Source organism: Balearica regulorum, chromosome 17 (assembly GCF_011004875.1).
Source record: "Balearica regulorum gibbericeps isolate bBalReg1 chromosome 17, bBalReg1.pri, whole genome shotgun sequence".
Classification (NCBI taxonomy): Eukaryota; Metazoa; Chordata; class Aves; order Gruiformes; family Gruidae; genus Balearica; species Balearica regulorum.
Genome location: NC_046200.1, coordinates 265,023 through 292,341, shown reverse-complemented (window position 1 = coordinate 292,341; position 27,319 = coordinate 265,023). Strand labels below are relative to the sequence as shown.

Below are 27,319 nucleotides of genomic sequence, written 5' to 3'. Positions count from 1 at the left end.
CGGTGGCCTGGCGGGGCTGAGGGCGAGCCCGGCCTCTACACGGGCCACACAAAGAAAGTAAGCAGCCTGCCTCTTCAGCTGACTCGCTGTGAATACTTCCAAGCCCCATCTTCACGGAGAATACAGCTCCAAAATCGTTGTATTGCCATAAAGGTGGAAGATCGTCTCCCATAGGCGGCAGCAGCCTTAGCAACAGTTGCTTGAGGGTAAGTGGGGCTCCACATCATACCTCTGCAGCCTTCAGGCAGTGACACTGGTCACTGATGGCATGGCTCTTACAGGCACAGCTAGGCTCAGTCTTTGCTTTCTTACACATTTGTACCACTGGCACACAATCTGAAGCCTTCCAAATGCTCTAGACCAGGCCTGTTGAAATGAACAGGCAAGTATATTATGCTGGAGACTCTTATGCTGCGAATAATGAAGAATTAATAATTTATCATCTAAGTGAAATTTGGATGCCACTTTACCTTAGTGGAATTTAGTAACACATGCCAAACTTACTCTTTTAATGGAAAAAAAATGTAAGAGTGAAACTTCAGAAACCTTTCCGCAATAAAATGATGAACACATAGCTCTGGGCTCAAGGGTTTGACTTCAAATGAGCAAGATCAAAATTAAGATTTCATTAGAAAGCAGGTCTTAGGACCCAGGGAAAGGATTCATGCAAAACAGTTAAAAAAATACTCTTAACAATAGTGGGATGTAAAAAAAAGACAGAGGAATAAGTTATAGAAGTTTTATATTTCTATCTGAAGACCAATTACAGTTAATTTGGAGAATTATGTGAATTATGTTCTCATCTGCAATGATGCAGGTCTTTTTACTGGCTTTTGCAGTCCACCAAATCACAAACCTAGTCCTTTATCATTCTTTTAATTAGCAAATGGCAGCTGAGTATTCCCTTCTACTTCAGGTGAGCTACAGTAAGTACCAGAACTCTTCAAAGATGTGCCAGTCAATCATGAATGTGCACTAGAAAGGGAATGTCATTGTAGGATAGACATGCATTTCTTCTGGTTTATCACCCCTGTGTATCTGGAGTAGATCTGAACCAGTGGTAGTTTTTTCATCCAGATGTCCATGGGTGTTCCTCCATGAACATGAAATGCAACATGACTATTTGGGTAGATTCTCATGCATACACAGCAGTCACTTCAGTCTTACAAAGTTATTTTTATTTAGCAATTACATCTTCAACGCTCATTCCATTATTAAGATTTTTCTTAAATAAAAATTCTGCTTTCCATAAAAAAAAGCTGTAATTAACAAAAGTCACTTTCTCTTTTTTTTTTCATCTAATTTTTTGAAATGATGTAGAAGGAACAGCACGCTTAGAAGAGCCAGATTCTTCCTCATTTTCATGGAGACGCTTTCTTGTTGTGGTTGGCTAAAAGATAGATACAGCAGGATGGCTATACGGAATAAGGTAACTGTTTGGCTTGCTACAGAATTACAGATGTTGGATAAAGTCTCCTTTCTGTGACCAAAAAAGCAGCATGACTAACAAATGTTTCTCTACCAAGATCTATTTAATTATATATGAGAAGGACCAACTGCCACCAGACACTGCCACCAGTTTTATCTTCCACTACTGTTTAAAAATTCTCCTAATTAACATCTGGTAATGAATGTCACAATACCATTTCTAAACTTTCACTAACATGAGAATTTTTCCTGGAATACTAAACATCCATGACTTGAATCCATCAAAACATACATGTTCAACAATTTAATTTTAAATACACAAATAATCCTTTAAGGCCTAGGAGACTGTTTCTATACGTTTAAACAAAGTGTCTTGACAAAGCACAAAAGTCCATTGCTTCTATTCTGAAAGCAGAGATAATTAGCAGACTAAACCTAGTTTCTCTATGCATCAAGTATTAATCTTCAAATAATCTGTTACACATACCATTTTTGATGTTTGTGGTGGATTCATACTGGCACATGTCTGAGCAAGTAGCTGTTGAAATGTACTCTTCATATCCTCATCCTGTCGAAAAAAAAAAAAACAAAACCAAGAAATTGGTGACAAGTGGTCTCCCTCAGGGGTCCAAATTGGGATGAGTACTGTTTAGTATCTTCATCAATGACATAGTGGGATTGAGTGCACCCTCAGCAAGTCTGCGGATGACACCAAGCTGAGCGGTGTGGTTGGTACGGCTGAGGGACAGGATACCAGTCAGAGGGACCTGGAAAAGCTCAAGAATTGGGCCCATGTGAACCTCATGAGGTTCAACAATGCCAAGTACAAGCTCCTGCAACTGGGTTTGGGCAACACCCGTATCAATACAGTGTGATGAAGGGATTGAGAGCAGCCCTAAGGAGAAGGACTTGGGGGTGCTGGTGGGTGAAAAGGTGGATATGACCCAGCAACGCGTGCTCGCAGCCCAGAAAGCCAGCCATATCCTGGGCTGCATCCCCAGCAGCGTGACCAGCAGGTTGAGGGAAGGGATTCTGCCCCTCTGCTCCGGTCTGTAAGACATCCCTGCAGTACTGCATCCAGCTCTGGGGTCCCCAGTAAAAGACAGACATGGAGCTGTTGGAGCAAGTCCAGAGGAAGCCACGAAGATGATCAGAGGGCTGGAGCACCTCTCCTATGAGGACAGGCTGAGAGAGTTGGGATTGTTCAGCCTGGAGAAGAGAAGGCTCAGGGAGATCTTATAGCAGCCTTCCAGTACTTACAGGGGGCTTATGAGAAAGATGGGGAGGGACAGTTTAGTAGGGCCTGTAGCAATAGGACAAGGGGTTATGGTTTTAAACTAAAAGAGGGGAAATTCAGACTAGGTATAAGGAAGAAATTTTTTACAGTGAAGGCACTGGAACAGGTTGCTCAGAGAGGTGATAGATGTCCCATCCCTAGAAGTGTTCAAAGCCAGGTTGGATGGGGCTTTGGGCAACCTGATATAGTTGAAGATGTCCCTGCTCATTACAGAGGGGTTGGACTAGATGACCTTTAAAAGGTCTCTTCCAACCCAAACCATTCTATGACTCCATCATTCTGATATGCCCCACAGTAGAATTTTGAGCAGGTGGTTTATGTACAGTGCTGGTAAGAAAAAATAGTTCTATTTCATTCTACTAGTCAAGCTAAAACTGAACTTGGAGTTATATTCAACAAAGTAGAACAACATTGAAAGAACAGAATATACAGACTAGGAGTTTGTGCAGATAATTAGCCTTATCAGAAGAGGCCTCATGAGGATTTGGGGCCTGCTTTCACCAAAACAGAGTTAATCACTCTTGGAAAAACAAGTATTTTCCTTACAGTCTTACATTCTGTTCTCATAATGACTTCCCCTTCTAACAGCATATTTTCATTTCCACTAGCTCAGCTTCATCAGTAGCCCAAAGCTGGGTAGTTTTCATTATCACCGCCCCCCCTCCTCCCCCAAAGCAAACCTGTTCTACACAGTAGGTAAAGAAGAACCAGCTAAAACACCCATACCCCCAAAAAACCACCAAAAAACCCCAAACCCACACACCAAACTTTCAAACAAAATGTTACCTTAAAAAGCATCCCACAGTTCTCCTTAACCTAAGTAACTCCATAGAACATATTAAAGGTGGTAACTGGAAACACTTATAAAGCAAATATTCAGAATATGGGCAAACATTTCACTGAAGTGAAGTTTCCCTTTTAAAAACCCAAATGATTATCACCACATTATATTAATCATAGAGCGTTCATATCTCTTCAGAAGTTCACTGGATAGTACAGTTCATTCTCTATTTACCCAAAGTGTAAGCCAGAGCTGTCATTAGTGGAGGGAAGGTATCTGGGAGAGATGCATTGCAAAAGAAGTGGACTTAGTAGTCTCATTTGTGCATAAACAGGCCTGGCTGCAGAAGCATTAAGAGGACGGAAGGAGAGTACAGGGGAGGGAAGAGCAGCACAAAGTCATGTTTCAAGAGAAAAGCTAGCATGTAACACTCATAGCCAGTGACCAGGGTGCTCTTGGTCTATGCTGGGCAGCCTCAGGGAACAGGAAATTGGTGTGGACAAGACTTTTAGTTGACATAATACACTCCTTGTTTTTAAAAGAAAGTCTCATTCTCTAGTCTCAGCAGTTTCTTCTGTCGGTATTTTATTAGAGTGAGTTGCTATGGATTACCTGCAAATCCTCAATCAGACTTCCAAACCTGAAATTGGGTCTTTAAACCTTTCCCAGGACTAAACACAGTATGCCGCTCATAGTGATTTAATACACAGCATTTCCTTTGGCTGAGCTTTGAACAGTGACTGTGTGTTGACCAGCTGAACAACTGATCTAGAACCAAAACCAGACATTTATTTTAAACAACTTATTAAAGCTAACAGGTTGTAGAATTTTGTTCCATTATCACAGTAAAGATTAGGAAACTCGGAGAGAAGAGAATGGGACATTCACTGCTAGAGACAATTAGAAATAAGGATCATTGAGTTCCTAAGGATTTCAAATACTTTAACTGGGTTTTTTGGGTGAAGGTAGGGAGGGGGTTCTTTTTCTAAGCTATGGGAGTATTGCAATATCTACTTTTTTGGTTTAAATATGGTTTTAAGTCCTACAAAAAGGCTTTGATGTGAACATCCAGTTTATTTTATGTAGAACTGGGACGTGTCTGTCTTCTCCAGTGTCACCTGTTTTGACTGTGGCTACATTTGAGTTGATGGGTAAGATAAATATTTTTCCATTTCTACAACAAACACCTGCGTTTTTCTTCAGCATGCAAACAAACTGATCTTGTCCCATTCAAAAGATCCCTGTGAAGTTTTCAGAGGCAGAAACACCAATTAATTGTTTATATGCCTTTGAAAAATGTTTTATTAAGTACCTGGTAAATACAGGTAAGACACCTCCATTGAGTAGTACTTAGGTTTAAGCAGCCCACTAAGTTTTAAAGTTTTATATTTAGGCAAAGAATGGAGTAAACAGCACAGGTATCTAAAACACTAATTTGAAAGCAGTACTCGCTTAAATAAAGCTGTAGAAATTAAGTTTTGTTTGGAGAACATGCTTACTTTTAATATCTGAAAAATTCCCTAGTGGACCCAAAATCATTAGAGAGGGCCAACAGGCATTAGCTATATGCATAAAGTATGTGTCTGTTGTGGTTTTTCCATACTAACTTTTAAAGACAATACTTACAGATAACACAAGAGGGAGTGGGGAGCCAGTAACTCCTCCTCACTACTCAGAGTAACAGGACTCAAGGAGCCCTTTTGGTGGTAGTATTCAACGTGTGTGATATCTAGAACTGAACATATTGGATGTTGGCCTTTCAAGCAGGCAATGCACATCACCTATAAACAACTGATACTCTTAGTAACAGCCCATGAAGGGAAACAGTTTAAAGAATGGCATCTGAATGCTAGATGACATTTGGATTTGCGGGTATGATGTTTTCTGAAACTTTTTGTCCTGTTTTCAAAATTAAACATAACAGTAAGAGGTGTCCCTAAAGAGAATATATAATCAAGGTGCTAAACAACTTGAGTTTACATACTGAAATATCTCAAATTCTTAGCTCGTCTAAATCATTGTCATATATTTCCCCTTTCCCATTACACATACCAATGATTCTTAAAACCAGTGTAGCATGGTTTATCAATAAGATTTCCTGCTCAGAATTATAATCTAAATGTAAGAATCTACAACCAATTAACTCACTGTAGAAGTTAAACACAAAACTACAGTAGTAAAAGCCAGGAATGCAAGGAAGAATTTTCCGATGCTCAGCAGTGTAATTAGGACAAGTTAATAACTCAAAAACAGCCATCCAAATGCATTTTCTGTCTCAGGAAGTTGCCAGCTGTTGAGCACTGAGTGATGCTCCCTTGCTTCCACACTGTTTCTTAGGCTCTTTACCTAAGCATCTGAAACCAGACACTGTTCCCAGTGGGGAAATATGAATAGCATTATGCTGGGCCTGAGTAAATAGAACCTGTTGTGTGGCTCAGACGTAGCCACTGGGTGACTTTCTTCAGCCTCCTCAAGCAAAAATATCCAAGAAAGGTTATAGGCCCATTGGTCACCTCTGGAGTGCCAAAATTAATAAAAGATCACCTAAAGACTACCTCCCACAAACCTAACTAGACTGTAACAGAAGGCAGAGAAACCATCATCTCCTACTCAGAGGGGTTCCCAAACCACTGACACTTCATTCATGAGTATTCATGAAGTAAGAACATAGTAGTCCCAGACACTTGCCAGAAACAAACTCTGCAAGATTCTGCACTGCCCACCCAAACAAACAAGATGAGGAAGTGGGACTCTGTTACAATGCTCAAAGGACAAGGTCCATCCTATCAGAACCACAATCAGACTTGGTGTCTAAAAAACACATCTTGATTGTCAGATGTTAAAGAGTTCTGAGAAGAGGTGTCTCAGAAAGGATGCAGAAGCTGATGGCTGTATTGAAAGAAGGTATTCAGCAGAATACTCCATGCTTTTTTTGCAGTCCTCTCTGCAGGGACTAAAATTTTGAAAGCGTAGGCTAGCTACAGATGCAGACTGGGCTTTATTTTCTGAGAAAAAAACTCCAGAGATCCAGGATTTTCCATTAAATTCAGAGCAGGTCATTGAGCTATACAAAGGGTGTTGAAGCAGGACCAGAGTGTGGAGAGGAGCAGCTTAATACCAGTATCCTTCAACAAAAATAAAGATAGAGAGGTCTGTCAACCTCTGCTGTTAAGCTGGCACCACAACTTCCAGCAGAAGCCAACTGGCTATTGGGAGAGAATAATGCCAGCTTTTCTGTCACTAAAATGGAGCAACAGACTTGCAACTTGCTGGATAGCATGGCACAGAAGTAGAAAGAACTGTACCTATCACTTGTGCTCAATCACTAATCTACAGTGTTGACCCATGCAGATATTTGCAAGGTCTACCTATTCCAAGTCTTCCTGAGCAGAGACTGAGGAGCTCATTGTTGGTATTTACCATTAGGATCACTGAAGTCTGATCATCTTAACACCAAAATCAGTATCATCTTCCTCCCACAAAGAAAATACAGTTGTTTTGATAGAAAGGCCGGAGGTGACAAGACTGCAGCAATCCTGACACACTACTCATCTAAAAGTGACAGGTTGGAACAGGACCTAGTTTAGCTTGACAGAACGCTTCAGTACTCTACAATGCCTATAAAACATGATCCAAAGTCAAACATCCATGGGATAACCACAGATTAGTGAACATATAAACCATGAAACACCTTCTTCCAGCTGGACAGGTGGACAAATTATAGAATCTGAGTCCTTCTCCATTACGTGAATACAACTTACTGAAGATGCATCAACCATGAGTTATTGCAGATTTAGTCTGAAAGAATCACATTACTTGGCAAGGACCCAAGCTGCTTTGATCCACCTTTATTATATGATGATGTGATAAAGATCATGAGACCAAGAGAACAAAAAGCTCTCCTATACAACTTCTTACAACTGTCACCAAGGGTCCCAACACTGCAAGAAGACACATTCCAGCATGGGTCAGGCTGCATCAAGAGGCAATCAAATTAGTCAAGGCTGAGAAATGCCCTCAGCCTGTACAGAGAGGGTATATGAAGTCATGTGAGCTGCAGTGCTGCTAGATAGTTAAACCACAAAGATGATGCATTATCCAGATAATAAAGAGGAAAGGCAACAGACATAAAACTAAGGATAGTGTGGCCACTTTGGAGAAGAAAGCAAGAAGTTACTGATTAACTTTTCTCTGTGGCAGAAAAGTGGGTATTGTGGCAAGGTAAAACCTACATATGGAGACCTCATGACAAGGTGGAGGGCAAAGGAGAAGTCAAATTAAAAGGGAAATCAAGCAAAGATGTGTTTAGGGTGAGAAAAGGCACTGAACAGCATCAGGCAAGGCTACAAGACTACAAATAGCAGCAACAACAGTTGAGAAGGATCATGGAACTGAAGGACCGAGAAAGCATACCATGCTGAAAAAGGGGCAGTAAGAAGGGGTAAGAGCTAATGAAGGCTTTGCCAGGGACGGGGGCCAAGAAAGTAAATACACTGAAAAACAACAGAGGGTCTATTTGCCATTGCAAGAGGAAAGGACAAGGAGAACAAGAAAAGAACAAAATCTATATGCTGCAGAGACAGGATTTGCTTGTTAGGAGAATGAAGAAGCAACTCTTTTTATGCATGCTGCAAGAAAGAGAAGGCCTCCCACAAGGGCTTTGATGCACAAGAAGGTGCTGCAAGATCATCTTGCTTCCAACAGACAGACATGGAAACAGTCTGTTCAAGGTGCTCACTCTGTTTGGTTTAGAGTTGTCCAACAGGGAAGTGGTGGCTACAGTATCTGGGCCAATGTCATCCTATAGGTTGGGATCTGATGGCTCCTATTCCTACATGTCATTGACAATGCCAGTAAAACAATCCCTAAACATATGGAATTTTCTTTCTCTCTTTTCTTTCTCTAAGTAGGCAGCAGGATCTCTTTGGTCTTACAGCAGCCAGCAGAAACTGTACAGCCAGTTGGCACACAGACGGCAATTCATGCCCATGGGAACCACCAAATGGCTACTGTCAGAGACAGCCTACAGACAGACAGACTTCAGCTCTGACTTAAGGTAACAGTTGTTATTTCCATGAAGCTAAAGAATTGAAGCTCTCATTGCTCATCGTTATATCCCTTTTACGGTATTCTCCACAGAAGCAGGATCAGGCACGCATTACACCTCTGCTGACCAGAGTAGTCAAGTGTTCCCCTGCTTCCTAGGCAGAAGCAAATTACACTGTATCAACAAAACCTCCTAAAATTCAGGCTCTTGAACTGCCTTTGAATTTACATCAAGAAGTTATCCCCAGAACAACCGAGCTTTACTGTACTTCAGTTAAGACTCAATTCCTACCTGAAGCCAAGGATGTTCTAAGGCTTCCTCTGTTGTAAGACGTTTGCTTGGATCCACTACTAGCAGCTTCTTCACAAGATCCAGAGCTAAGATAATAAAAAGAATTGGTTGGCATATGATCAATGAATTCATTACCTGAAAATAAGTTCTGCAATATGCATACACTAAAGCTATGTGCAACTACGTGTCTTGCAACACTTCAGCACAATGCCCAAAAACACTGTCTGGGCAGACAACTTTTCTTTTTTCTGTGCATAGGGAGGGGTGCAGACTGTAACTATTTTTCCTTCACATGCACACAATTCAACACTTTTCAGTATACCAAAATTACCAGTAGATATACTGAGCATGTCCCCAATTTACGTTCTGAGCATACACAGGAAGTTCAGCACTTTCCTAAAAGCTTCAGTATTACTGTGGACAAGCAAAGACAGCTTAATTTAGTTTCCTGGTTTACGGTGTCTTGGAAAGCAGATTATCCCTATGGGAAGATGGGAAAGAAGAGACAAGACATCCACACATATGCTCAACATAATCACATAAGCTTTATTTTCTTAGGAAACTGCTTAATAGACACTGTGAAAAATACGGCATTTATGTAATATTTTATGACTCCAAAACTCCCATAAAGGAATTTTAGCAAGATTTACTTTTCATTGTATCTGATTATTCTGTTATACATACCATTAGGACTATGTACAACCCTAACATAATTTCCATTCTAATGTATGTCTGACTTCTTATTGGATAAGCTTCAAATAATTCAGGAAGGAGTTATATTTGGTAAGTTTATTAGAAAAAGAATGATCTCATCATTTATTAGAAACTCCTCTGCACATAAAAAGGAGTATCCAAGGCAAATACTACAATTATTTTGTGCATATAAAATGTCCTGAGGAAGAAAAGCATGCAGACAGTAACTATCATTTCAGTTTGCTATGTAAAAACTCTATTAGTTTTGCAGACTACTTAGCTTAGAGCAGGCCCAACTTAATAGTTGATTCCACAAATGTGGCTGATATTTTAAGGTCAAAGACTAGCACCATGAAATTACTCTTAACATTTCTCTCTTGGAATTCTAACTTAAAGTCCTGGCATTATTAGTTCAACACTTGAAAAATTTTTGAGTAAGGCAAAGTTTGTAGACCAGCTTGATAAAGTCAGAAGAAAAAGTGAAAAGAGGAAAAATAGACCTATGTGCCCACAAATTCTATACTTCTGTAGTTAATAAAGCTAAGTATTACTAAGAAATCTCTTCCATGAAAATGTATCTGCTCTAATGCTTCAACTTAGAACTCAAAAAAAAACCCAAAACACTTTTAAGACACTACTTTAAAAATGAAACTTATCAACATGCGATGTGCCATACAGCTGAAAGGAAGTTAAAGGAAAACAAAAACTAAGAAAAGAGCTATTCTGCTACCCACTGTAATGCACTCATACCCATGTCTGATACATGCTTCCATTCTTTTGAAATGAACGTGTATTCTCCACGAGTGATTTGATCTTTCAGAGATAGATGAGTATTTTGCTCGTTAAATGGTGGATATCCACACAAGCTATATAAAAGAAGAAAATCAGTTAAATTACACAGATTTCGTCACAGCGAATGAAACAGTAAAATCACACATTTTAAAGTATCTGCTATCACAGCATCTTTTACATGTATACAGCTTTAAACACACTTTCACTTCCTAATAAAGATACTGAAGTTGCCAAGTCTTGAGCCACATATGTCAATGACTGCCCAATGAAGGTAGCATCTACACAGTATCTTACCATACAAAAAGAATAACTCCTAAGCTCCAGCAGTCCACAGCTCGGCTGTATCCAGCAGTCCCAAGTGAATTTAGAACCTCAGGAGCAAGATACGTGGGAGTACCACATAATGTTTTCATAAGAGAAGTTTCTCCAAGAATCTTCGATTGTCCAAAATCTGTAATCTTGTATTTAAGAATGGTAACACCGCATTACATAGTAGGATTGATTGTACTAGAACATATCATATTGCCAATGTACATCAGGAGGTAACATTAAGTTTCTTCCTTCCAAGTTAGCTCCAGTACATGACTACTAACAAAATTTACCCCAAACATTATTAAGTATTCAGTAAACAACAACTGAGAACAGAGGAGGAGAACTGGGAAGAAATAAGACGGAGGACCACACATTACAATAGCAAAAAGTATTCTCAGATTTGGATGTAAATGGACAACCACAGAATAAATGAATTGTAGCTTACTAGAAAAGATTATTTGAAAAATAAGCAGTTTAGCATGCAAATGTATTCCGTGCTTTATCTGGGGAAAAAAACCCCAACCCAACCATAAACAAAAACACCAACAAAACACACCCACAAAAAACCCCAATCCTAACCCCTCCAAAAAACTCAAAACAAAACCAAACAAAACATGTCACCATACAGTCTAGATATTTGTGGAAATGCTGTCTGTAATTCAAGAATTTAGATTTTATTGGGGAAAAAAAGGTATTGACATTTGAAGTTGTGTACTCAATTATAAGTTCTATACAAGCACAGCATTTCTCAGTTGTTCTTAGATAAGCGTATGGGTTGAAATATCCATAAAAGTAAAATTAAAATTATGAAAAAAAACCCTCCATGTTTTAAGTTACTTCATAGTTTATATAACTAATTCTTTTTTTTTCTTTTTTTTTTTTTTTTTCTATGTTTAATAAATATTGAGAAGAATGGGAAGGAATACTCCCAAATTTCTAAATGAACAAGGAATGTAAGTTTCCTTACCTTTATAAGACATGTCTCTTCAGAAGATGAAAGTAACACATTCTCTGGCTTTAGATCTCGGTGTATAATTCCATTGTCATGAAGATACTAGATATACACAGATATACAATCAAAGAAAAACAGACTATTAACTTTTTTGAAATGTAAGCTTTCCAATTTTTCGTATAGCAATGGCAGGATAACTGAAATGGTTGTGTAAGAGGCATGCATGCATTCAAAGCTATGACTCTCTCTTCATTAAAAACAAAAACCAAAAACAAACAAAAAAACCCCAAAAAAACTTAGAAACCATTACGCTTCAAATGTCAAATCTCAATGCAAGCACAGTATGTAAACCTGACAAGGCGTTCCATTCTTCACATTCACTGTAAAGCTATACTTCTCCCTTCATCTCAGTAAAAGCAACAGACCTAAGGAAGGCCAAAGCTCCATGTTGCCTTTGTAGGAATTCCGGTTTTCCATCTCTCTCCCTTTTCTTTTAGTCATTATTATTGTATGATCGTACCCTCTTAAATACAAGTCCCCGTTTCAGTTTGCAAAGACAATTAAGTTCACCATGCCACAACAGTCCTCACACTGGTAATAGTAGACATTTAAATAACTCCTCAGTCGTCAAAGAGCCGGAGGCTGAAAAAGGGTACAAAGACCTGGTGATATAACTAGGAAAACTGAGTAAGGAGGAGATACAAGATCAACGTCAGGTTAAATACACAAAGGATTTTGAAAAATGTCACTTCCTTAAGTGTTTTGTCAATTGTTCCCTTATCTGGAGTTCTGAAGTCTACATGCAAGTCTGCTATCATTTTCTACTGGCTTCAAATCTGAGAATAGTCTTCTAGCTTCATTAGGAGAATGTTTGACAGCAAACAAGAATCAAAATTCAGACATAAATGACTGATACATTAAGATACAATGAAGTCTGTGTTAAAACAACGTTGATTGTAACTAGTAGTACAAAATACGTACTAGAGATGTCTTCACATTCACACTGAAGGGAAGCTTTTTTTTTTAAATTATATCTGAAGACATAGTATTATTATGAGGTAGAAGGTAATGACATCGCTTTTATTATATGATCAGTTGTCCCAAAAATGAGAATTGGGAAAAAATACAACAGTTTACTCACTAATAAGAAAAATAATTCTAGGTTTATTGTTTATTAATATATCCTACAGAACGACTATTAAGTTTCTATTTTTGGCAGTTGCAAGACATTAAAATTGGGTCAAAAAAAAAAAGGAAAAGAATTGATCTGAAAGTATATTTAGGTCTGGACAATTAAGTTTGATGTAGAAAATCTTGCAGAAGTTACTAATGAGATATGCTTACCATTTCATGAATTTAGAAGAAATTTATCTAAGGACTCAATATTCAGTATTTGAGATCTATTAAAGTAGCCTTAATCTGTTGTCTGCTGAACTGAAATGTTTATTCAGAAGTGCATAGTAAAGCATCTGATCACTAATTTTTTTGAAGGCTACTACGCTGATGACTCTTTGCCCACACACTAGTAAAAGTCTCGCATGATAATCCTGCCATCAATGTGCACAGCCTGTATTATTACTTTAGTCCTTCTTCTTAATACGTGTTTGAATGTTCTTTGGCTGCACTGAGGTAAAGAATCTTGTTAAAGCAACTTAAGAATGCTGTGCTGATTGCTTGCGCAGGTTTCGGAAGTAATAAATGACAGAAAAATGTGTCTGACTGACATTCATATGCATAACCATATTTTTCTTGGCAGAATTCATGATTATGTACCTTTACAGCCAGCAGCATCTGATAAAAATACAACTTGCAAGTAGCTTCTTTCATCTTGATTGGCCTTGACACTCTGTCATACAATTCTCCTCCTTCCATCCTAAAACAAAGGCAGGTAACAAGTCAATATATTACTTCCAAAAGATTCATCTCATTAAACAAGACTGAGACAAAAATATTTGGCTATTTTGGCTACAGAGAAGGAATATATTTCTGAAAATGAGCGAGCAATTACCTAAACACAGCACACACACTGTGGAATTATGCCCAATCTCCTCAGTCTTCACTGGGAGTTGTTACAAGATCTTTGATCGGCCTCCTCTTACAAGCTCAAAAATCAAAAAGTAACAGCAATCCACAACAGCAGCATAGTGGGCAACTATCCAGGCATTAAGTGCCTTCAAAGCGTAGAAGGACTACTCTCCTGGTTATCCCAGCTCCTAATTTTAGAGGTTTCAGAGAACAGTGGAGGCCAGCAAAAGAAAAACAAAACAAACAAAAAAACCCCCGAGTTCAGAACTATATACACTCTTTGTGGCTATGAAAAACATTTCATTTTATGCATTTACTTTCAAACAAGTTACTTACAGTTCCAAAACAATGTAGTAATCTTCTGCTTCAAAGAAGTTTTTGATCTTGATTAAGCAAGGCTAATAAAAAAGTGAACACAAATGGATACACACAAAAAAATAGGATCATTTGTAGAAACTAACATTATCAACAGTTTATCACCCTAAAGTTCCTATCTCAGTATGATTTCAACCATGCCAGTTACACTTAACACAACTGACAAGCACCCCAGGCTTCGGCAAACTCTTAATATTCAAGTCTGTTGACTTCTCCCCCGTACCTCCACACACAAAACCATTTAACGCTTGCGGCAACTAGAGCTCAACAAGTATCCTTAATTTTTCCAGTTGTGAGTTACCATACCCTCGATATTTTATTTATATGCAATAGCACATTGAGGAGCAAGGTAAAGTTCATTAAGCTATGCAAACTTTCTACTTAACAAAAGTAAAAGAAATGCCTTTTGTGGGGCAGGGGGGAGGGGCAGGATGCGGGAGAACAAGGGGATATAAATTGAAAAAATTGCCAGTGGAATCTAATCTTTGTATTTGGTTATTTGGCAGTATTTACAAAAAAACACATCAAGGAAAGATTTCTACAACAGTGGATACGGTTGAAACTTGTCCTGTGAAGTTTCTCCTCAAATTTACATCTCAGTTATTCAAGGTTTTAAAACCTCAAATCTGTAAAGATATAGTATATTTACAAGAAGAAACAAGAAAAATATACTTATTTACAAGAAAAATTATATGCAACCTTTAACATATTTTCTAAACAAAATTGATGTTTAGATACTTAGTTACTACACTAAGGTAAGTGAACTGCAGAAGTACAGTAGGCAGCAAAAAGGAATAAAAAAGTACAGTAATACTCACATGATCTATTTTCTTCAAAATTTCAATTTCTGTATTGATATTAAAAGCTGGGTTCTATTAAAAGAATCAAATATCATATTGGGTAAGACAGTGCTATTCTGCAATAAGACACATCAGAAATAAGAGACAGTACCAGAAAAGCCATTTTTTCATGGCTTTCAATAATCTTGGCAAACGTGTATCGGCATTGTCCTTTAAACAGCTTTCCTCCCTCCAAGATGCTTCCCATATGGGCTAACCCTAAAATTAAATGTTACTCTCTCCTAGCCTTTATTTTGCAAGATAACATAAACAGATTCTTTACATCTGTAGCTTAGGCTCAACTCATGAAATCAACCCAGCAGGTTTTTTTTTCCTCTTCTTCCAATCCAAATCAATCATCTTTGAACACACACAATCAAATCCATATAAAACATTCCAGATGCAGTCCCACCTCTGTTTTGTACAATGGCATTTCTTAATAATTATAATTCGTAACAGCATTTCTTAATCCTTATTAGGTATGTTCTAAAATGGCAAAATGCAATTTTCAGTCACATTGATGTCACATACTCATCTGCAAATAACTGTATCTACCTCCTCCTCTGAACTAAGTGTAGATTATAGCAGAAACTGTCACTGATCTTGAAGTATACAATTTGCACTATTAAAAGTTGTCTAACTTCCCTTACTCCTGCATACAAAAGTATCAATTCTTCATACATGATACTGCAATCTTCCTTTCCATCAACAGAGACTTTGAATGAGTGCCAAAGAGTTGAATTAGTATATTCCCACTTTTTGTGTCATGATCTCTAAATGTAGTAGTACAGAAGACTAATCACAGAATCACAGAATGGTTTGGGTTGGAAGGCACCTTAAAGATCATCTAGTTCCAACCCCCCTGCTGTGAGCAGGGACATCCTCCACTAAACCACATTGCCCAAAGCCTCATCCAACCCCTCATCAGTGTCTTAAACACTTACAGGGATGGGGCATCCACAGCCTATTTGGACAACCTGTTCCAGTGCAATGATCCTATTTTTGCAACCTCAAGACAATGTCTCAAAACTTCCACTACTAACTAATTCCACTCCCACTGAAGCTTCCTGGCATCCTTTCCTCAGCCAGCTACCTTGCCACCTTAGAATTTTTGTCTTTACAAAAATATTTTCGAGATCAAACAGTAATTTCCTATATATACTACCCGATGAAATACTTTATCAGTTTAACAGTTTCAGTATATTCTATCTGATGTCCTTTTACTTATCAAAGAAATTAATAAGGTTAATCCAACTGGATTTAACTTTAGTAAATCCACATCAGCACAATTTACGTAACTACTCCTTCCATGCACTTTTGCCTCTAACTGTATTTTTCTTCAAAGTTTATCCTATATCCTTATATAAAATTAGAGTAATAGATATGAAGTTGCTTGGATCTTTTTCTCATGTTGGAATAAAGCCACTTGGCTTGTTGTTCTCCTTCAAGTTCAGGGTTCTGCTACAAGACTAGACACATGAAAAGTCCTTCCCAAAAGGTTTCATATGATTTTATTAAAAAGTGTTATGATGAAGAATACAACAAAATTAGCAGAGTTTGTAAATTTTGGTCAGACTCTGCTGGTTATGATATGCCTATCTGATGCATGTCAGGAAATAAACCCCACAAGACTCCCCACCACCCTTTGTACATACCACTTTACCAAACAGTCGTAAATTACGAACATAGTGAAATGTGGTCAAAGAATAAAAGCAAGCATTTTCTACAGAATTCTATAGATTCTGTAAGATCAAAAGGCATTTTGAAATTACATACAAAGGACATGAAGTGAGAAAGTCATCATTAGACAAAGAGATCTGGGAAGTCAGAGAGGTTACCAAATATTCCAGGACCACGGCAAGATGGCCAAAAGACAGACAAACAAACAAAAATACTTACTGCCTCGCTAATACCACTTGCCATAAACTTCCGTTTATTGATTATCTTTACTGCAACTTTGTTACAAGTGCTCTTCTCAAATGCCAGTTTGACTTCTCCACAGGCACCACTAGCATAAAAGCACAGCTACGTTAATGCTTACAAATACTTTTCAAAAATCTGCATAACAAGTATAGGCAAATTAAGTGAAAGCATTGAATTACACACAGTTTGACACTGTTGCTTTCTAACTTTCTGAATACGGCATGCTGTAAAAACTTTCTCAGAAAGCATTCAACAGTTAGGAAGTCTGTTTAAATAGCAAGTGATGTCAAGGGCCACTCATTCAAAAATGCAGGAGTAAATACTTAGACCGACTAATCTGTTTGTACAAACAGTATCAGTGAATATCAAAGACAAGCTCTGCCAGCATTTGCATCACACAAATGTATTTGAGAGAAGAGAACCTAGTGAAGAGTTCTCTCAACACTGGACTGCACAAATCCAAAGGACAGGTATGACAATACTTGTATTTTTACTAAGTAGCAATTATATTACAGAAAGAAATCCTTGTATTTTGCACTCATATGTTTCCACTTAACCATTCTCCTCCAAATTCTTCACTGACTACCTTTTTCGAAAAGATTAAAAAAAAAAATAGTCTGCATTTAAGATAGCCTCTCTCCTTTTTCCTGAAAACAGTTCTTTCCCCTTCTGTCTGAAGGCCTCAACACTGATGTTGTAGAAAGCTATATTCTGACACAAAGCTCTTCCTTCTATTTCCAATAATTGAGCAAATTATTATATAAAATTTTAAAATTTGTCAAGAATCTACAGATTTTATTCTCTTCTAGAAGATAAAAAAAGTTTCACAATTAATGGTAGGTTACCAAAACTCAAACCAATTATAGGAATAAAGTCAAAATTCCTGTTAAAGCTGTTGTAAAGAACAGGTTTACTCAGGTGTTATAATTCTTTTTCTTTTTTTTAAAAAAACCCAACACTTATTTCATTGTTTAACAGCTGAAACTGCAGTAGAGAGCTATAATCCAGGGAGAAGATTTTTGCTTTGATGGCCTAAATTTGAAAGAATAGAGTGATATAACTGGGGAAGTAATAAAGGAACCATCTATTACATTTCCAATTTTTGTCACTCTGCTACTTAGCCTTTAATGAAATAATTCCTTCTGTCTCCATCCCAGAATTTCAAAATCAAAACAAAGAATAAGGGCATTTTATAGACAGTTTTATGAAAAAAAACAAAAAAAAACCAAAAAAAACCACCAAACCACAAACCAACCACTTAGTTTTGGAAATGCTGTACTGCAAAGCAAACAATTGCTAAAACAAGTGACATAAAAGAATCTTCTAAGAAGATAACACTTTAAAAGTAATTACTAAGCTGCCCATCATTAACACTAGTTTTTGGGTATTCTGAAAATAAACTTCTGCAGTTTTCAAATCCCAGTTTCCTCCTTTCAACAACTGTAAACATGCACAAACATTCTTGCACTTAAAGAGAATAGAAACATAGCTACAAGAAAGCAAAAAATGTCATTTTGAAGTGTTGATCAATAAATTCAGTAATCACATAATCTATTGCTTTGAAGAATCTTCTATTTCTAATCGCATAAATAAAAGACTGCATGCATTTGCATTCTCCATACTCTGCTCTTAACAAATGCAGCATGCCACAAAATATCTTAGGCTAATACGTTCTGGTCAGCTTCAGACCACGTAAAATGAAGCAGGTAAGAGATTACACAGGTTCATGGTCTCTATTAACTTGCACCAGTTGTTAGTTAACAAAAAACAGCAGCGTTCTTTAAACTGCAGTGAGAAAAGCAATTATCAGAGGGAAAGTCTCACTGATTTACACCATATGAAAGGTTTCTTACCAAAGGGATTCTCAGTTAGCTATTCATATCAGATTTCATTTAAGTGGCACAAAGTGGCAAGAACAAAAGAGAAGGTTATTTCATTTTCATTCAAATTCCAAGGCAATCACTAGACCACCTATCACAGGCTGTTAATTTGGTCCCAGATATCCTCGTACTGACCCCAGAAATCTCAGTTAAATCAAAGCATTTCAGTCCTCATCAAATTGGTTTGCTGCATGTAACTGAAAAAGTAAAATATAAAATCATCAAGAATGCTACCTGCTGGCTCTTATTACCCTGTAAAACACCTAGAATACTTGTGAGATTATAAAAACTGAGAGTACAGCTCAATTAACACTGGTAATAATTCCAGCACAAGGTACTGAAAACGGTAACAAAATTAACGCTTAATACTGCGGAAAGAAGGATGCTTACCTTCCCAAAGTCTTTGACATGATGTATTTCTCTCTGAATTCTCTAGGAAACACCAACTGATCATCCACCATAAGATCAGAAAATACAAACACTAGGAAGATGAGTGGAGATCATTTTCCTGTTATTAATTTTAAAATTTTGTTATTGTTATAATGAACAGCTATGCTTCCTGAGCTTTTATAGTCAACAATGTAACTAAGAAAATGCTGCCTGCTAGAAGAAAAACATAACTATATAAAAAAGTTTACTGATGCTATAAATGACATCAGCTATGTGTTGGCAATGTGATCTTATTACTGAAAACTGACTTCTTTGGTATTAATTTCACAACACTGCTTAAACAATTAACACTAAGGACAAAACAGGCAAGAATTTCAGTGTCACAGCAGGGAACAAAGAGAAGTGACAATCAGGAAGACAGCATCTTAGTGGAAAAGCAAAGACAAAGAAACCAACCCCCAAACCCTCCTAATTTTTAAGGAGGTTTTTTAATTATTACACAGCATGTGGCAAGTACCTGGGATTTTCTCAACTTCCCTTGAATAGTCTGTTTCCCCTATTCCCACCACCATACATACAGCTACTGAAGCACAGAAGTGCTTCAAAAATAGGAAAACAAGTATAAAAGTTTATACTCTACTAAGGTGGTTCCTGATGCAGCTTCTTTTAAATTTTCTTCTTTCATTTTTTTCCTAGGGTTGAGGTAGATACAGATAATTTTTATGCGAGTACTAAAACATCAATTCATAGCTGTATTTTAACAGCACTCATGAAGAAGCTCAGCTTGCAAGACAGACATTCAAACCACTGCAGAAACAACCTCTAGGTCAACACATGAAGAACCTACTTATGTTATAGTACATTTTACCCTTATTAGTCTGTACAGACAGCGCAATTTCAGAGTTGTGAGTCAGTGGAAGCCTCTTCCCCTTTCCAACAAGCTCTCTATTAACAAAAGTTCCATTTGCACTGTGGTCTTCAATGTAGGCAACATAGGAATTTTTTGGACCCATTTCCTCAAAGAGAAAATAAAAAAGGGAAAGATAACAGTAGGGAAAAAAAATTACTTTACAGTAAAGACATGACAGACTATAGAAAGATACTATTGGCTCAGGAAATCAGACTACTGCAGTTATTTCACAAATGAGGTTAATGGAACATTGCTAAGAATCTTGTTAAAGGAGTCAACACTGAAAGTACTTAAACTTTGGTTTCTTTAGGATCTGCCCCCACCAAAGTCAATCCTTTTTCAATTATGCTGACATAGAAAAAGATAGTTAACTTTTTTTAGCACCTACCCTGAAAATTCGGAAATGCTTCTTGCTATAGTTTTGGTAAAAGCCAGTCTCGGACAATCCCAGCTTAGAAAAACTATAATCACAGCTTTTGTCTCTTCCAAACCAGTATTCGTCATTCACACAGTCTAGTAGAGGAGGGGGAGAAAGCAGAGAGAGAACCCAAAATTGCAGGAAGTTAATAACTATGGCACTACAGAATGATGCCAAATGGTAATAAGTAGGATAACAAAGACAAGATTCCTCCTATACAATAAAATTTTTTTGTTTTAATTCAAAAACAAAGCACCATAAACTATCAACACCTTTTGCAATATTTTAAGAATTTTATCCTCTTTAGAGTTTTTAGTTGACCTTCAGCAATACAGAGAGACTCATATAATATATAAACAAAATAAATTATGAAATGGCAAAATGAAGCAAGTTACAAAAAACATGAATACCCCAGAATTCCTCTAACTCACCTCTAAGTCTATGGAAGCTGTGTATTTGGGTACTCAATATAAACACTGGGACGTAGTACAGAATACAAAATTATTGCAAAAGTTGCAAGCTTGTACTTCAATTTGCTTGTACTTATTTTGAAAATTAAAAGACACTGCTGTTTACCAAGCTGCTCAAAACTTTTCTGAGGCACTACAAATGAACCAAGGGGCTTATTACAGTATAAACATACCACAATTGCTGAAACCTTTTCCAAGTGCAAAGAGTCGACCCCAAGGCTGAGGAACAAGCTCTTCAGATTCCTGGTCCTCAGGGATTGGTGGAAGCTCCTGAGTGGGAACCGTGTCCAAAGAACTGAGGGTCCCAGAACTTGAGGAAGACTGACTAGTACTCTGTGACCCACTGGAAGAGGAACTGGTACCACTCTGTGACTGCTGGGCACCTTGAGACTGCTGTGATTCACTTCCAGTCTCTCGAGACATGTTGGCTTCAAAGAGAATGTTTAAAAAAACAATTACTACAGCAAAGTAAAATTGACAAACATTCACACACCAAGTCTATTTCCAGTCTTCAAATAAGTAAAACTTTCAACCGAAGCGTGCACGCATGGATTATATGTAAATCCCCAAGAACTGTGCAAACCGTGTTGTTTTTCCTTTTAAACAAGAACGCAGTGCTCCCTCTACTGGTTCTAAAACAACAGCTAAATCTTATTCCCAGATTTTTACTTGAGCTCTTCAGGGCTCGCATTTTATTCCACAAACGCATGTGCAGCATTCTGTAACAAAACATCCCCACACAAAGCAGTAACCTTTGCAGCTCCCCAAACACAAAGGGAAAAACTGAAAAAGGGAAAATAAGAACTATAAAATGAAGTACTTTTTGTTGACACTGAAAGCGCCCAACAGATTTAGCACACAACAAGCCAATCTGGTGTTTTGGCTGAATAATTATAACCTGCCTGTAACGTAGGTTGTAATTCACAAATTTTCACACATCTCTTCCATGCAGGTTCTATTCAGGAATTTTATTTACAAAATATCCAAGCCTATACACAATTAATGTACGAGCTCTGCCAGACGCAAAGATACACGCCACCCCCTTAGTAGCTGCTGTCAAAGCAGCAAGGCAACAACTGGCCTGTTAAGACAGGAGAATTTACAGCAGTGCTGTGCGTTTCTCCCTATTTAAGAAAAAACCACTCCACCAGCCAACTCATCTTTAGCTGTCTTTCTCCAGCAGCATCTGTGTTCATCAGTCAGTGGGTTACTGTAACGCCCATGAGCCTTCCCAGGGTCACTGCCATCCTTTGGGATCGCCTGCCCTCACCTCTCTGCTTGTTGTCCCTGTTTGCTGTAACTTGGTGGTCACCAGCGTACCTTGGTTTTCAAGCTGGCAGCCACCCAGTTCAACGTATAACCCAGACTGGTTTAAACCCCGCTGCCAGTTCTCCATCAGCACGGTGCTGCTCGCTGCCTCTGCCGCGCGTCTGACAGAGGCGATCAGAAACGCAGCCAGCGCCCGCGCGCTATACAGCCGCCCGCGGGAGAGGCCTCACAAAACACCGCGCCCGGCGCAGCCCGCCGCCCACCTTTGCCGTCCCGCCGGCGGCCGCTCTCCGGGCCGGACCGGGGGCGCTCAGGCGGCGGGGCAAGGCGGACGCTCCGCACCTGCGGGGAGCGGCGCGGCCGAGACGGGACCCCGCCGCGGCGGTGAATCCCGGGGCGGGGAACTGCCGGACGCCCTTCCTGCCAGCGCCCTCCCCGCTGCACCGGTACCGGCCGCAGCCCCCACAGGCGCCGCGGGGGAGCGCGGAGCCGAGGGGAGAGCGGCGCCCCCTGCCGCCCCGCCCGAGCACTGCAGTCCTGTCCCCGGCGGCGCCACGCGGCCGAGTGGGCTGCACGACCCTCCCAGGAGAGGCGGCGCAGACCGGCCCTCGTGACGGCCTGTACCCGCGGGGCACAGCGAGGGCGCCCGTAGGGCCGGGCCGGGCCCGGCAGCCGGAGGGGGTGGTCCGCAACTCACGGGTGGTGGAGCCCACGCCGCCCGCCGCGCGGACCCGATGCCGCGTTACTCACTGCGCAGGCGCCTCGCCTCGCTACGAGCTGAGCCAATCAGAGCCCGCTCGGCCGCGCGGGGGCTGCTGGGAGCTGTAGTCCGGGAGGATGCAGGCGGCGCTGCGGCAGTGTCTCGGCAGGGTGCGATGGGCGCCCCGCGTTTCCGAGGCGGCCCCGCGGTTTCGCTGCGCCGGGCTCGGTTCTCCGTGGGGCTCGCGATGCTGGAGCTGCGGCAGCCCCCTCCCCGGTGCTGAGGGGCTACCTCACTTCTGTCCCGGCTGCCAGGCCCTGCAGCCGCCGGGGCCTCGGCCTGACCTCTTCCGCCTGATGGACTGGTGAGTGCCGGCGGGGCGGCCGCGGGCTCGGCGGGCCTCGGGCCTCACGCCGACTTCTGTCGCCCGCAGTGACCGCTCCTTCCGCATCGACGCGCAGCAGCTGCAGCGGCGGTTCCGGAGCCTGCAGCGCGCCGTTCACCCCGATCGCTTCGGCCAGAGGCCGCCGGTGAGCGCTGGGGCGGGCGGGGGCGCCCGGTCTCCCCTCCCGGCGCGGGTGCGCGGTTTCCCGGGCGGGGTGGACGGGCCTCGGTCGCCTCCCCCGTCCCAGCGCCCCAGCCCGGGGCGCCGAGGCCGGGCGGCGGGACTCCGCGCGGGAAGAAGCCGCCTTTCGCGTTCGGCTGCGCCGTCCTCGGCCCCGCGGAGCGGAGCGCCGGGTGCCCGCCGCCCCCGTGTTGGGGGGACTCTCACGTTGTTGTGTCCTGACTAATGCTCTGCGTGAGGTGACGGCGGCAAGTCCAGATAGCCCTCTCTCTGTTCTTCCTCCCTGTTAAACATCAACTTGCAGTTTTGCACACACATGTTGTGGGAACGCTATTTCTTGCTGGTAACAAAGTGTAATGTATGTTGCCACTTGTTACTAAACTTACCGTTCTTTATCATCCATTTGCAGAAAGAACAGTACTACTCTGAGCAACACTCTTCCTTGATTAACAAGGCCTACCAAACCCTCCTGAACCCTTTGAGCCGTGGCCTCTATCTAGTAAGGTGTCCATTACATATTTATTAATACTCTTATAACCACTCACAGGTGGTTGGGGCTGCTGGTGGTAACGTAATGAATCATACCTTTGACTCCATCATTAATGTGCTAATTTGTGTTCCTCTGAACAATAGGATTACCAAGCATTGAAGGGAGACCCAAAACAAGCTTGTCTGATAATTAATCAGCTTTTCCACTATTTTCTGTAACATTTTACTGATTATTACCATCTCATTTGCTGCTCATGTTACACTAATTTGTTTCCTGCATCGCACATTTTGTTTGGCCATGGCTGTTCCTTTGAAATTTTAGTCTGGCCTGTGGCAGCCTTTGTTACTTTTTTTTTTCCTTTGGTTAACTGCTGATGGAGTTAGTTTTAAGACTGATTCTGTTTATGCACATTTCATGGAATAAACCGGAAGTTCATCAGATATGAATCTGAGTGAGCCCTACTAAAAGCCTTAATATTCAAGAAAATAATTCACACTGAAATAGATGTAAGAATGTGTATTTCCAAATTCCCATTTTCTTCACCAGCTGGAGCTGAATGGAGTAGAGCCAGCACAAGAAACAGACTGTGATGCAGACTCAGTGTTTCTCACAGAAATCATGGAAATTAATGAGAAATTAGCAGACCCTAAAAATGAGGATATCCTTAAAGAAATTGAAACTTTAATTAAAGGTAAGTTATGATTTGAGGGTTTTGTATAGAACAAATTTACTCTTATCTTTTATAATATGAGAGTCTCTCTGAAGACTTTTTCAGTGTATTTTTTTTAGTATGTCTAATTTGTATTATTCTTGAATTGACTCATTGTAAGAGCTCCCCCCCTCCAAATCAATGTTGTCTTTACCACTTTATGCCACCTAAACATCAAATCTGGCTTGGGAAAATGTATATAACATTACCTATTCTGATGGCAAAATAGAGAGAGAGATATATATAGACTATAAAAAGGAACTTATTCAAACTTCAGCAGATCAGGGCAAGTAGACTGTTCTAAAAGAAAGAACCACTCAAAATGAAGTTTAATGAAATGCTTGACTGGCCGCATTAAATAATTTCTTGATTTATATAGATACTGTATTTCACCTTCTTCAACTCAGTAACCATTATATTACGTGGTTATTATCCTTATACAAGCAACTCTCTTGTATATATATTGGTGGTGGTACCCAAAACATTGAGTTTACTGGTATATTTTATTCTTTGCAATAACAGTTGTGTGCCAAAAGCAATTAGAATAACTAAAATAAAACCTAAGTAGAATAGAAGAAAATTAACTGTAGCAGGGTAAACTGATACACTAAAAGTAAGTTAGGTTTCTGGGAAGTTAGTGACCAATGATTTGCACTGGAATTGCTGTCTGTAAACCTGTTTAAACCAAGAAATATATCTGTTTGAAATGATAATAAAATTGACAACAAGTTTATGGAAAGCTCTCTTAGCTCCCAAAAGACTATGAGACTAGTAATTGAGTTTCCCACCACAGACAATCAGAATGCAGTGGTATTAAATATACTAAGTATGTAACAAAATGTGAATGAAATAATTTGTTTTACAGTTAAACAAGAAGAACTGACCAAAGACGTGACTGCAGCTTTTGAAAGAGGTAGGTATTTCTATGAAGTATTTAGCTGCCATACATATTAGTTAAAAATACTTAAAAACCCCCCACATTCTCTTATTGGCAAATGCTTCCTGAACTACAGAACAGAAATACTGCAAAAACAAGTGTTACTTTGTTTGGTATTTAGAATAAATACTTCTAACCTGACCTTTCTGCTGATTCAGGAAATTCAGGACCTCACATTAAATTAAAAAAAAAAAAAAATCTCATACAAAAGTTCCATTTAATTCAATCAAAATGATCACTCCACGTGGGAATGCTAATGCTAAGAATTGTTTGTTTCCCAGAATACTGGGAAGGGCAGACTCTTAATCAAACTTGCCACTTATTCTGAGGTTTCAAACTTGAATTTGGGAGATCTTGCACTGCAGACTTGAAACTGTGAACAGAGTAGCGGGTGCTATTCTTTGCAGTGAACATCAAGACAGGAACAATTCTGATACTTACCACTGAAGCTATATGGCAAGGAAAGACCTGATGCTCTATTTAGCCTCAGGTTTTAGGAACATCTTGTGCAATAATCAACATAACTTTATTCCACAACCAGTTGATAGGTAGGAGCTTGAACTATTCCAGACTAGCTTCTTACTCTGGGAAGAAACCTTTATGTTTCTCTCCTGGGTCTTAGAATGCTTTTATTATTAGGTTTAAGTAGTAATATGTTGTAATTGTAAAACATTGCGCACAAAGTAGTGCTGGCTAGGCCCACATGTGAAGAATTGTAACGTTATAATCTGTCACTCTTTGTACTACAAGAGTTAAGGATTGTGTTGCATCTATCCTTGTCAGTAGGTGATAAACCACCTTTCCCCTCCAATTGTTTAATTAAGGAGAAACTGTTTCAGTATCAGGTTTGGAATTGACACTATCCGTATCGGAGTCCTACAAATCTTTTGCATTTTGCAGTGATGCAGTTGGTCTAATTACATACGATTAAAAAACAAAGTTTGTCTTGTCTGTATACCTAAAATTCCCCAGTGGCTACATCAATACTATAGCCACTTTACAGAAAAGTCATTAAAGGGTAGTCATGTCACATTTCTTTTCTAAATTGTACATTTTTACGTGTTTTGTGGAACACCTCAACTGAGGTCTCCAAAACCATCGGAGATGAAAATAATAGGCAACATGGTTTTAATAGCATATGGGTCCTGACAATTTGCAGTTCTTAGTACTGAAATGGGTGCTGTCATTGAAATCTTGAGATTTGTTTTGAAAAGAAAAATTCAGCCATCCCTCTGTAAACTAGTAATGTTTTATTTCATTTCAGATGATCTTCAAGAAGCTAAGAAGCTTCTAGCCAAAATGAAATATTTTGCAAACTTAGAGGATAAACTAAAGAACAAGAAGATGCCTTCCTGATACTGCCTCTGCCATTATCACTTAATGTTATTTTTCAATTAAATAGCTGATTTAGTTACCAAAGTCAGAAAAATGGTGTTTGCTTCCTATGTTTTCATTAAAAGCTTGAATTCTCAGAGAAAAAAGATAAACATAAAAGAAGTCCAGTGCTTACTGTAGCACTTACTAAGTAACAGATGGAAACAGGAAATGCTTACACCCAAGAAAAGTTGAAATAGGTAAAGCAGGACTCCTGTCCTAGCAGTTACACGTATGGAAAGGAGTATCAGAGGGACACACAACACTGTATGTAATTAAGATTTCTTACTTTTTGACTACCAAAATATGAAGAGTTATAAAGTTGAAAGTCCTGGACAAAATGTCGGAGATCAAACAGAAAGCTCATTCAATAGGTCCTTCAAGCTCTCTGTAGTCTGCTTGTGTGTGTTCTGTCAGACCACCTTGAAAAATCTTTAAAGGTGAAATTATTT

At 39.5% G+C, this 27,319-nt stretch overlaps 3 protein-coding genes across 10 annotated transcripts in view; 2 read left to right on the top strand and 1 right to left on the bottom strand.

The window, feature by feature from the left end:
* CCDC117 (coiled-coil domain containing 117) overlaps positions 1 to 27,319 on the top strand; it is a 50,797-nt gene that overhangs the window by 513 nt on the left and 22,965 nt on the right. The window lies entirely within an intron of this gene.
* CHEK2 (checkpoint kinase 2) lies at positions 1,157 to 22,972 on the bottom strand. 7 transcript variants are annotated; one of them, XR_012838180.1, is made up of 16 exons: positions 22,790 to 22,920; positions 20,997 to 21,251; positions 20,324 to 20,448; positions 19,894 to 20,041; positions 19,026 to 19,116; positions 16,732 to 16,840; positions 14,812 to 14,865; positions 13,955 to 14,016; positions 13,367 to 13,466; positions 11,609 to 11,695; positions 10,624 to 10,787; positions 10,288 to 10,403; positions 8,845 to 8,930; positions 5,133 to 5,241; positions 1,916 to 1,996; positions 1,352 to 1,390 (listed from the first exon to the last, which is right to left on the bottom strand). XR_012838180.1 is itself a non-coding variant. In XM_075769906.1 (15 exons), the coding sequence occupies exons 2-15, from the start codon at positions 21,244 to 21,246 to the stop codon at positions 1,295 to 1,297; spliced, it is 1,569 nt and encodes a 522-aa protein (XP_075626021.1). In that variant the 5' UTR covers positions 21,247 to 21,251; positions 22,843 to 22,972; the 3' UTR covers positions 1,157 to 1,294. The 7 variants fall into 7 exon arrangements, 5 of the variants coding, with proteins under 5 accessions (XP_075626021.1, XP_075626019.1, XP_075626023.1 ...); XM_075769906.1 differs by lacking the exon at positions 5,133 to 5,241 and having other exon boundaries at positions 1,157 to 1,390; positions 22,843 to 22,972; XM_075769904.1 differs by lacking the exon at positions 5,133 to 5,241 and having other exon boundaries at positions 1,157 to 1,390; positions 22,790 to 22,915.
* Positions 22,857 to 26,922, top strand: HSCB (HscB mitochondrial iron-sulfur cluster cochaperone). 2 transcript variants are annotated; one of them, XM_075769923.1, is made up of 6 exons: positions 22,857 to 23,156; positions 23,226 to 23,322; positions 23,767 to 23,856; positions 24,394 to 24,538; positions 25,422 to 25,469; positions 25,901 to 26,432. In XM_075769923.1, the coding sequence occupies exons 1-6, from the start codon at positions 22,930 to 22,932 to the stop codon at positions 25,963 to 25,965; spliced, it is 672 nt and encodes a 223-aa protein (XP_075626038.1). In that variant the 5' UTR covers positions 22,857 to 22,929; the 3' UTR covers positions 25,966 to 26,432. The 2 variants fall into 2 exon arrangements, with proteins under 2 accessions (XP_075626038.1, XP_075626037.1); XM_075769922.1 differs by lacking the exon at positions 25,901 to 26,432 and adding an exon at positions 26,758 to 26,922 and having other exon boundaries at positions 22,867 to 23,156.